The 11,996-nt window shown below is 34.0% G+C and overlaps 1 protein-coding gene across 2 annotated transcripts; it reads right to left on the bottom strand.

Annotated features, from left to right (window-relative positions):
• Window positions 1–1,061: 1,061 nt before the first annotated feature.
• LOC104908742 (B3 domain-containing protein Os01g0905400) lies at window positions 1,062–5,449 on the bottom strand. Of its 2 annotated transcripts, none has more exons than XM_019247106.3 (7): window positions 5,272–5,449; window positions 3,619–3,769; window positions 2,934–3,519; window positions 2,694–2,825; window positions 2,125–2,408; window positions 1,577–1,681; window positions 1,062–1,318 (listed from the first exon to the last, which is right to left on the bottom strand). In XM_019247106.3, exons 2-7 carry the CDS (start codon window positions 3,739–3,741, stop codon window positions 1,166–1,168), a joined length of 1,383 nt encoding a protein of 460 aa, XP_019102651.2. In that variant the 5' UTR covers window positions 3,742–3,769; window positions 5,272–5,449; the 3' UTR covers window positions 1,062–1,165. The 2 variants fall into 2 exon arrangements, with proteins under 2 accessions (XP_019102651.2, XP_048504532.1); XM_048648575.2 differs by having other exon boundaries at window positions 2,694–2,834; window positions 5,272–5,448.
• Between the last annotated feature and the right edge of the window lie 6,547 nt (window positions 5,450–11,996).

The raw sequence follows: 11,996 nt of genomic DNA, 5'->3' as shown, positions 1-11,996 counted from the left end.
AGACAATCCATCATGAACTTGTCACTCGAAATAGAAATGCATATATGCATACCTAATATGAAGTTTATTTGAGTATAGAGGTTCTTTATATGTAATACACATATCTTTGATTTGCATTTTAGTTCACAAATCACAATGAGTGTGAACCTCATACAAGTATGCGCAATTTGACTTTAATATTGTGCTTTGGCTCTCAAGGAAATGAGCTTGTACATTACTCCGTCGCTCCGTTTGGTAGTTGGTTATAAATGGTGATAATGGGAATGAATTTGTATATAAATTTGCGGGGAAAAAATCATTATTCATTCCTATGGTAATGTTAATTTATCCTAAGGTGTTTATTTTTCTTCTTGAATTTTCATTCTCATCCAATACCACCTTGTTAGGTGGTGATGAGTGGTAATGAAAATTAGGGGTGAGATTGCTTACCTATGGAGAAAAAACACAAACTTGGAGGTTGAAATTGTCTCCCATAGAGATTTTAAGGGTGCTTTCCTAGTAACCTATACTTAAAATTCATTTTCATTACCGCAATTTATTAACGACTACAAAAACGAGCCGCATAAGTATATCATAATTTCTCGACGATAAGCTGACATAAGTACAACCCACTGGAACCCATCCGAAAATGCAAAGAAAAATAGCAAAATTATTCAACATTTACAGTGTACTCCCTCCGTTTCCTAAAGATCTTCCCTCTTTCCGTTTAAGGGTGTTTCCTAAAGATCTTCCCTCTTTCCGTTTAAGGGTGTTTCCAAAAGATCTTCCCTCTTTTGCTTTATTCCTTATTTGGCAAAATAAATTTCCCTATTTACCCTCTCATGTCACTATCATATGGTCCATCATTACATTATCAATTCAATTTTACTCCCTTTCTCTCTCCTACTTTAACCCCTTTTTATTTGTTTATTTATATTAACCCCTTTCTCTCTCCTACTTTACTCACACCATAAGTGAGAAGATCTTTAGGAAACGGATGGAGTAACTATCAGTCTATCCACAACCTACTGATCAAGCAACTATCATGATTTTCTGCAACAGAAAAACAACTTACCAGAAAATAAAATTGGAACATGCTGCAGAGTTTGATTCAAGAATCCTAAATTCAGTTCCTGAGAAGTGAGAACTCTAGAATAACTACAAATCAACTTCACCTTATAGAAGTTCAACGATCCCTCTGAAAAATTTGTACTTGGACTATACCTTTATCAATATTTTCAGCAACAAAAGTACACTCATCACCAGGTTGAATGTTATTAGACTTTCTAAATTCTTTCCACCCATTTGCCAAAACTGCATGGCCTTCCTTCCAATAATACTCCCTCCGTCCCATAATATAGTGCTTGTTTCTTTTTTCACGGTCTCCAAAACGTAACTTTGACCTTTAATATCTTCAATTCCTTATTGATAAAAAATATAAAAAGTTGATATTATGAAACTACACATTGAGACGAATCTAACAAGATCCTACATGAATATGTTTTTTTATATATACAAATGAGAATATTCGGTCAAAGATTTTAAAGTTTGACCACCAAAAATGAAATAGGCACTATATTATGGGACGGAGGGAGTATATAACTGGCCAAAGTCTTCCGCCTGGATCTCGAAGTACTACCAAATTCTGTCCCAACTTTTCACCTTGTTTGTATACATTTAAAGGTAAAGGCTTTGGTAACACCTGCATAAGAATAATGGGTTAATACTGGAAGCAGAAACACAAATATGGAAACCAAAAATGTTACTTGGACTCTTCATATATAGTACTAGTGCCATCCACCAGCATGAGCATGAGCATGAACATTTCAACACTTCATTTATGGTTAAGAACTTAAGATAGTGAAAACTTTTCATAAAATAGCCGAGTTGTATACTTGAGTATATACTCGTGCTGGACACAAGCACCTCAGTCCAAGTAACATAGGTTATAAGTTGAAATTGTGCAACAGAAGAAGAATCCCGGCTGCAAATTAACAAAGAACAAAAACAGGACAAGACAGAAACTTATCCAAGGTCTGAAATTAAATACCACAATACAAACATGATTTACTAGCATAAAAAAAAACAAATTATTAGTTTATCACTACAGGCATAAGATTATGCTTATGAGAAGTCAGAACATACAAGGAAAGGTTCATTGTGTTTCTGTTCTGGATATGTTATTTTGAAGCTTGCTGCAGACGAAGAAACACATAAATCAGGTGTTTCTGGATTCACAGTCATATCTTTCTGACCTTTGTCTTCTTCCACAGAAGTAGAATGCCGACCAAGAGTTTCGTTCCTAAGCTTGGGATCCTTCTCAATGGAAGACAGGATTGCACTAGCGCACAGAAGATTATCAGCTACTGAATTAACATAAACATTTTCATCAGAATTGTGTTCTTGCTTGCCTATCTTCGTTCTTCCACCTGTCAAGAGAATAACTCAATTAACACAAATGTAAATAAGAAAAATGAAAACATTTTAATATACCCAGTGCCAATAAGAGTATACTTGCAAGTTGCAACATTTGTTATTTCACAGTTATCAACACACGTCAGTTTGATCATTGATATCTATATTTGCATATCTATAAATGTTATAAGAAAATATTTTAAAAACATGTTGAGGTAAATTTAGCAAATTCTCACAGTTTGTTTATCATCTGAAAAACAAATGTTGCAACTAATAAAAAACGGAGTGAGAAGGCTCACATGAATTTGCTGGAGCGGAAACCTCAGATTGAGGCGATGCAATAGACTTAATTGGCATGCTAACGTTCAAAGGCATGGGATCCGTCGAAACAGTGTTGTTTAGAATCTCTGCACGTTCCTTTGTTGACCGGTCTGCTTCACCTAGGAAAGAAGCCAATGAGCTAAGAAATGACATGAAATTCACAAACTCAAACTTCAGCTACAATTATCTCACGGAAATAAAAAGGTCAGGGAACTAACTTGAGATTTCATAACTCCTTTTACCAGCATCTTCTTTCATTTCAGGCATCTCAAAAACAGACAGATCAAACAGATCACTTCTATCATCTTCTCTAGTAAAACACACGTCTCTGTTAGTCATAAAGTATGACTCTACAAGAAAATCTGTTGTGGGAGCCAATTTAGGCCGTTTATTGGAAATGTCTTCCCTAGGAACATATACTCTTTTTGTCTCAGGTGAATTTTTCACATTCTGCAAATGATCCTTCTTTCGATTGACAACAATATTAGGCGGACCAGGATCTGATCTGCTAAGTTTCTCTCGCGTCTTCTGATAGTTCTTTCCACCGAAAAGCACAGGCTTCTCACACCCACTTCTACCAAAGATTTCAACAAGAAAATGTGATCCCTTGAAATGATGGAATACCAGAAAATCACCCACTTCAATGCTATGATCCACTGAGAATTCATGCCATCCATTTTGAAAGGCAAGAGAGCCGTTTACATTACACAGGCCCACTTTCCATTTTTGTCCAGTTGAATCCTCAAGATAAGTGCTTTGGCCTTCTAGTGCTTTAACAGTGTTGGCAAATTGTGGAGGTACAATCTGAATGTATGAGGACTATTTAGAGATTCATTTTGTGTGAAACAACTCATTAGAAGCTTTTAACCAAGTCAATCTAAAGTTAAAAGAAGAATGTCATACCAGTACTTCAGAGAACTCGTTGCCAAACATGACTTTAAAGAATGAGGAAACGATTGGGTACGGATCGAGCTTGGTTCTATGCAGTACTAAACAACTACGAGAGCATTCAACACATGCCTCCATCTTGTTATCCAGGCAATGCAATTGCAGACTGTAAAAGCCAAAATATTGTCACCTATTTAAAATGTCACATGAACAAATAAAGTTCGGCTATTTACAGAACTGTTGTCCACAAAATATTTACTTACAATTTTGAGTGAGGCTATATAAAAAGAGGTTCACAAGTGAACATGCAAGAGGCAAATCGGTAAATTAACTAGGTAGCATTCCATTTAAGTGTTTTGACTTATTATACCTTATAAATTTATACTTTTATATTTTCCTATAAGCTATAAGAAAGTTCCAATAAGTTTTGAGTAAGTTAAAAATCAACCAAGTAGAACACACCCTTAAGACATGTTCTCTTCAACATAAAACAACTGAACTGAATTGAACTAATTGCAACTGAACTGAGCTGAACTGAATTGAACTAGACTTATTGCAACTGAACTGAACTGAATTGAAATGCATTAAATTATAACTAAGGGCATGTTCTCTCTAGCTTATTTTCAGTTCGGTTCAATTCAGTTTAGTTCAATTCAGTACAGTTCAGGACAATACTTTTACTCTCACATACTACTATTCAGTTCAGTTCAGCTGTTTTATGTCGAAGAGAACAAACCCTAAGAAATGATAGTTGGAGCTGAACTGAACTGAATTGATTGCAACTGAACTGAACTGAACTGAAAATAAGTTGGGGGAGAACAGACCCTTATAATGGGCACTCCAATTAATTTCTCTTCATTATGATCTTGTTCTCTATCTAGCATTACATTCACTCATCAAATCAATTACAGAACTACCCTGGAGCACTATAATAACCTGATAAAGTGGAAAAACTTTACTTAAGAATCTATAGGAAGTTATCATCCAACTACTCAAGGGTGAAACTAGAAAATCAGTAGATAAAACACTTGCATAGAGACTAGAGAGCTCTATGCAGACTAACCCTTTTAGCCATACAACAAATGTAGTAATTTACCCCATCTCTAGATACTTGCTACATTATTGCGGGCACAGGAATCAAAAAGAGGACGAAAAGGGGTATAACTTTATCGAATATTATAAAGTGAACAGGGCCGTTTCTGAATATTATTGGGCTCGGGGCAAAAATAAAAAAATAGACCCCTCAACGTGCTAGATATTCACGGAAATACGTGATATAAAAATTTCTAATGTATAATTTTCATTGAATTAGACAAAAGAAAACAATCGAATTAAATCTTTAAAATGTATATAAACATAAATATTTCACACTTTGTCTCAACAAACTTTTAATTTGAGTTGTATTGTGCTTCGTATATAAAAATATCAAACATAGAATGATCATACTCCATAAAGTTATATCTAGAATACATATAAATCATAGTATTAGAAAGTCGTCCACCATGATGACCATGGTAATCAAAATTGTTAGTAATTAGAAGAGCATATAAAGTTGAGAAACACCCATCCTATTCATCCTAGCACAGGCATGAGCTATAAAAATGAAGGAAATTTGCAAGAGAATTTAGGAAGAAAAAATCAGAAAAAGAGAGATAAATGAAGAATTACCTTTGAATAAAAGATCAGATTTTTCATTCTTGGAAACTGAATATTTGGGGGCGTGGTAGTGGGTAGGAGATGAAGAGTATGAAGCGTGACTTCTGTTCAGTTTCTCCTTACTTCACGGGCTCACGGCCATTCTTCAGCGTCGTTTTTTTTTTGAAGGCTGAAGATATTTAAAATTTTGGGCCCTAATTAAGATAAAGCAAAAGAAAAAGTGATAGTCATCAGACTCATCACTCATCAATGCCTTCATTGGAAACAAATAAGAGCTTGATTGGTTAATCTTCAAATATATGGGAAATTATAATTTTTAAAAAGTAGGTATATGTGTTGTTGTATGGAAATTGGAAAGTAAAACTCCCTAGGAAATTCTATTTCCTATAAAATGGAAGAAATAACTTACCTAGGCCCCCTAGGTAAGTGGAAATTCCCATGGAAAATAGAATTTCTCATATTTACTTCCTAAGAAATGAAATTTCATGAACAATGCAAATTCAAAGGAAGCTATACTTCCCAACTTCAACTAAACGACCACTAAGTCGGGCAACTTTTTTCCTAAGAAAGAAGCAAGTTCATTTTTTTAAAAAAAAAAAGAATGACATCATCTGTGTATTTAGGCGGGATTTATAATCACCAAAACATGCCAGCTAGGGTTGGCAAAAGTTGACCCAACCCAATAACCTGACCTGAAATTTTCGGGTTTGGGCTGTGATTTTCGACCTAAAATAAAAAATGGACCGACTCAACCCGATCTGAAAATATAATGAGTTAGGTTTGGGTTGACTTTTTGAACCTGAAAATAACCCGAATAAATTGATTTAGAAGTCGAGTTATTTTCAGGTCGGGTCAACCTGAAATTAACCCAGATTTTCATAACTTAACAACCTATCTTTTGTTATTCTTATTTGTATTGGATCAAGCTGATAAGTCATTTTTATATATAGTTTTTAGGTGCATTTAGGTTGCATTTTAGAGCATTTAGTTTCATATTTAGGTTCATTATTCCATTATATTCTTAAGTTATGCTTTTCTACTCCTATTCGGTATGTTTTCTTGTTTTTGATGAATTTCAGGCATTGATAACGTATTTAGAGTATGATTAGCTAAGTTTAAGGGTTAGGAGCACGTGGAAAGAAGTTACAACGCATAAGGATCGTATGGATATGTCATAGTACGAGTTTGAGAAAAAACGAAGCGGAAAAATCATTAGAAGAAATCTGAAAAAGAGTCACGTCTACTCTTCTGATCATAACTTTTGATGTGATCCTTAGAATCAAGTAATTCCACCAGATTTGGAAACTAGACTTGAAGATCTTTCCAACGATAGGTGGCACGCCCCAAGGAGACTTCTATTCAAGAAGTTATGCCTTTTTGAAGTTGGAGTGTTTCTGCTGGAATCTGTCACGCGTACGCGCGGATCACTAATCCGCATATTAATGATTTATTTAAGACTTTCCTTATCTTGTAAATTATTTTCCAAGTCATATTAGGTTATTGAATATTTATTTAGAGAGGTTTTCATTCTTTTTTCTCTCTCCTCCCTCTCACGTTATTTTTTTAAGTTTTAGGTTTTAGTTTTCTCTACTCTTTTTCTCTCTAGTTTTTAGTATAAACCCTATTTTTTATTTTTTTTCATTAATTCATGAGTTTCATTAGTTTCTTTCCTTGATTTCTTTGATTATGTTTTCTTGGTAGATTTAGATTTCATTATATATTTCATGATAGAGTAGTTTCTTTTATCTATGGTTAAGTTGAACCCTAGTATGATTTAATTCATGATTGTTTCTTTAAATTCTCATATTAATTGTTAATTGTTCTTACTTAATTGATTGTGCATATTCCAATACTAGATTAGGGATAACTAGTATTGTTCTAATTCCATTGTCTTGATCACAACCGGAGTTGGATTTTGATGGATTTGAGTATTTCAATTAAGGACATGAAGTTCTCCACGGGAGTAGGTAGAATGGATTGTTAGGAAGTCAAAGTGTCGCGTTCAATGTCTTTAATTTGCATGATTCAACGGGAGTAGGCTTGAATGCATATTAGAGAAGCCATAGATACTCGGGAAAGGTCTATGGTACTTTATAGGGTGGACTTTTCCATGTGAACATTTAATTGATTAGTTTGGGGTAGGAATTATTTTGTATTACTTCGTGCTAGTGGGGATACTTAACTGTAGAGTCTTTTATTTATATATTGATTAGTATAGTTGATTCGACGATCATTGATATTAATCTCCTTTAGTCTTACCATTATTTAAGTTCTAATCATAGAACAACTTTCTCTCTGTGAGATCGACTCTAACTTACCCTACTACATAGTTAGGAGGATTAGTTAGGTTATTTATTTTTGTTAGGTGCGCGACACGCCTATCACAAGCCCATTTGTTGGATCACCTAAATTTCATTGCAGGTCATTAACTCATACTTTCATAACTTAGCGTGTATATTTGAATATCATTTCAGGTCATTTTGGGTTCATTTCGGGTTAACATGAAATCTGTAAGGTCGGGTTTGGGTTATGATTTTTGATATGAAATTAGAATCTGGTTAGGTCTGGGTTAGGGGTAATCATCTGAAATATAAATCAGGTCAACCTGAAATTGACCCAACCCGACCTAATTGCCAGCCCTACATGCCACACATGATTGTTTTTGAGGGAAACAGAATAGCGTATTCTCTTTTAGTATATAGTATATAGATCACTCTGAAAGATATAACAAAGATATATTGAATTAAAATATTATTCCCTCCATCACATAATATAGTGTTCACTTCTCATTTTTCACGAGAATCAAGAAAAATAGAATGAGTAGTATAATTTCCAAAAAATGTATTTAATGAAGTGCTTTTTTTTGATACTTTTGTATTGAAAGAAAATCAAAAGATAATAAATGTTTCTTGAAATTGTGTAAAGCAATAAATGGGGTCACATGTAGAAGTGAGCAGAAAAACATGACATCCAGTTCCAAACCCATAACTGGTTGGACCCGTTGGGTCCGCAACTGGAACTGGTTCTGTTGGGATCGGGTTTGGGTCCAAATTTGAGGACCCAGTTGCAAGTGGTTCCAGTTCTGGATAGTAAAATTTTGGACTTGATACCCACTTGGTACCCGGTAAATATAGATACTTGATACAACCAAGCCTCGGACTAAGTACCTAGTGGAATTTTTTATTTCTGATGAATAATTTAGTCTTAAAACTTACTAGCTCGTTAATAGAAGTTTGGCCGAAATTATATCAAGGGATACTAATACATATATGCTATGGTTCTTATTTTAGTCTTTATTAAGCTTAACAATAAAACAATTTAGCTTATGAATGTCATTGGGTACCAAATGCCCAATACTAAATTCGGTTCTCATGAATTGCAAGACCAATTCTAGAAAGTCACCTCCTGTAAAAATCGACATTACATCACACTTTTAGATAACCGGGCATCCGGTGTTGGAATTGGTCCCAACTGATTCCAAGACCAATTCCAGAACATGAGGCCCTGGTCCAACCAATTTCAATTCCGTTTCCAATTTTTAGGAACTAGTTCTGACTGGGTTTGGGTCCAATATAATTCCCGAAATTTTGACCAGGTACCCGGTTGTGCTCACCCCTAATCACATGCTTTGAGAGAAAAGTAGGGGTAAAGTTTGTGTAGAAAGTGAGGATAATTTAGTCTAAACAAATTGGTAAAAAAGAAAATAGGCATAACATTTTGGGACTCCAAAAAAGGAATGTGAGCACTGTATTATCGGATGGAGGGAGTATTATCCTAACTTTTATCTCTACCAAATGGTAGATAAATTCTCCATAGATACCTTATTTTACAGTAGTAATAAATTTAATTAATATTGTAAAAATTATGAGTTAGCATAATTACATCATGATGATAATATATAACTACTTCGCCATCCTCAAATAGAGTTTTCATTTCTTTTGGGCACAAGTATTAATGAGAAATCATAAGTGGGTCCTTAATTGTATTAAATCAGAATTAAAAAGGAAAATTTGACAGAAACAATACCAACTTTGGACGATACGCTACTTTTAGTCCGAACTTTTGATTATTTTTTAGGGGTCTCAACCAGGGGCGGGTCCAGAATTTCAGATGAGGGTAGCGTAATTTTACAATACTAATGGGTCAAATAAAAAGTCATCACTACTGCAAATCCAAATATAATCTTGAAGTCAATAATAAAATAAAATTACTATTGTCCACTTCGAGTTCTCAGATTTTGGAACCATTTTATGATGGCATTAACTTTTACATAATAAAACAAATCTTTCTCAAGATAAGTAACTAACTATCGTTTAACAATTCATCTCCCATGCTATCCTTATCTTGCTTTTGATAATAGTCATACCATCAAAGAATGTTAAATTATTGTAGATTTGAATTAACTAAAAGCTTTCTCTTGTTTTCCCTTTATGTTTATTAAATATATAAAATTTTCATACATGAATAATTCACTAAAAATCCATTCCCATAATTACAATCGGTGTAAACTAAAATATGTATAGATAAGACGTGAATTATAAGACATGAATTATAGAGTACTTTTTAATTCAAATAGACTTTGTAAATTAATAAAACGCTAAAACAAGAGATGAATTATAAGCTACTCTATAATTCAATTTGACTTTGTAAATTAACTATTGCTAATATCCCAAATATAAGTAAACTCCTTATGTAAGCAAAATTTGTAATCTTAAAATAGCAAGGTAATTGAATTTGAGATTTTGAGTATCTTTTTAGTGGGTAAACAACTAGTAAAAGTAGTATTTTTTTTTTACGGAGTAAAAGCAGTAATTGAATAAAACTAGATGAAGGGGAAAAATAAAATCAAAGCATTAAAAACTGCAGCTATGGACTTTCGAACACGAGACTTGTCAACATTTGTTATAAATGCTTTAAACTTTTAAAACAACCAACTGTGCCAGACTATTTATATGTCAAGTAGTGCAAATGTAAAGGTAATAATCTATTTTTGAAAAAAAATCAGGGGTAGCACATGCTACCCCTTGTTACTTGGTGGCTTCGCCACTGGTCCCAACCATTGCTCATTTTTTTAACAAAAATGGTCCCATCAGGTTAATAACCTGCTACAACAAGTAAAATGCGTTTTTTCTTTTCTTTTTTTCCCAAACCCCCTTCTATTTCTCCTTTTATATCCTGGACACTAATCACACAGTGCTCTAGATTTGCAACCAGTCCACCACCATTATTTTGCCTCTAAACACCAATTTCTTCCTGCCTTCTTCTAAATAAAAGGAACTCGCATTTCCAATCTCCTTCTCTCTTTCCTTTCCACCATGACTACCACGTACACATATCTTCCACTTATTGATCATACAAGCCCTAGGAAGCTGAACTATATGCAAATGATTCATGCCTCATATGTGGCTTAAAATTTGACTTTACCACCTGTTTTGAGCGAATTTAAGAATAATTTTATCTCACATTTTTTATTGTCTAAACCTTGATTTATGGGATTGAATAGCTATATTACTCACATAGTCATTATGAAATTCCCCCATCTAAATATTTTTTTTTGACTATTTGATTGTCCCAACCTATTTTTGTTAATAGATATATTAAAGAAATATGCTATGAATTAACATAGCTTGGACAGATTATAATAATAAAATAGAGAAATTAAGAAAGAAGATGAACTTCGATTGAACAATAATAGTAAAAATAGTAAAAGTAACCGATATTCAAGCTTTCGAGAGGCTTGATTCTCTCTCATTGAACTACAAGAACTCACCAATTTTTCTTATCAATATTCAACATACCTTTCTCTCTCTAATTAACCCTATATAGAGAGTAATTTCCTTAGCATAACTACCTAGATTATTCCCACGCTTCCACTGCGTACTCTATCTAGTTTGATGCCCTTGTCATCCCATCATGTCCGGAGTGATTGGGCCTGTTGAGTCTTCACTAGTGAACTGAAACACCTCATCAATTGTTTCTTTAATTCCTGCCACCCATTGAACGACCATCGCCGATGTTCTTCTTTGAACCACTGTTGTGCGTCACCGGCAAATGCGATCATGGTAGCCTTAAACTTCGACTCCTCAATTAACCGGAAGAAATGGACAAAATCTCCCAAATCCTCAATCCATTCATCCAGATTTTTTTCCATGAAACTCAGGGAGTTGAAGCTCCCGCCGGATTCTCGCTTCTTCTTTGAGATTCGAGATACCTGGATCTCTTTTGCGTGTGATGTATGCAAACTCCTCTCGGATCCATATTTCCATCTATTTTGCTGCACTTTCTTCGGCGAACACCATTGACGAACTTTTTTTTTCTCGAAAATTAACACCCTAATCCCATAATTGTACTTCTCTGATACCATTTGCTATGAATTAACATAGCTTGGACATATTATAATAAAAAACAGAGAAATTAAGGAAGAAGATGAACTTTGATTGAATAATAATAGTAAAAATAGCGAAAGTAACCGATATTGAAGCTTTCGAGAGGCTTGGTTCTCTCCCAATTGAACTACAGGAGCTCACCCAATTTTTCTTATCAATATTCAATATACCTTTGTCTCTCTAACTAACCCTAGATATAAAGTAATTTCCTTAGCAGAACTACCTAGCTTATTCCATAAACTATTCATTAAGATAATACCTAAATTACCCTTCCCCTAAAATATCAGTTCATAGCACAATACCTCGCAAATTAATAGTATTAATGGCCAGCCCAATTTACAACAAAAGTGA

This window comes from Beta vulgaris, chromosome 7 (genome assembly GCF_026745355.1).
Source record: "Beta vulgaris subsp. vulgaris cultivar EL10 chromosome 7, EL10.2, whole genome shotgun sequence".
In the NCBI taxonomy this organism is placed as follows: Eukaryota; Viridiplantae; Streptophyta; class Magnoliopsida; order Caryophyllales; family Amaranthaceae; genus Beta; species Beta vulgaris.
This window is presented reverse-complemented; position numbering and strand designations above follow the sequence as displayed.

What these genes read in the sequence shown, in the direction of transcription:
- LOC104908742 (XM_048648575.2), bottom strand. Translation starts at nt 3,741, where the DNA reads ATGGAGGCATGTGTTGAATGCTCTCGTAGTTGTTTAGTACTGCATAGA. An exon ending in TTCCGCTCCAGCAAATTCAT is followed by an intron (nt 2,409 to 2,693) that starts GTGAGCCTTCTC and finishes TTCTCTTGACAG; the next exon opens with GTGGAAGAACGAAGATAGGC. An exon ending in GAAGACTTTGGCCAGTTATA is followed by an intron (nt 1,319 to 1,576) that starts TACTCCCTCCGT and finishes GGACGGAGGGAG; the next exon opens with TATTATTGGAAGGAAGGCCA.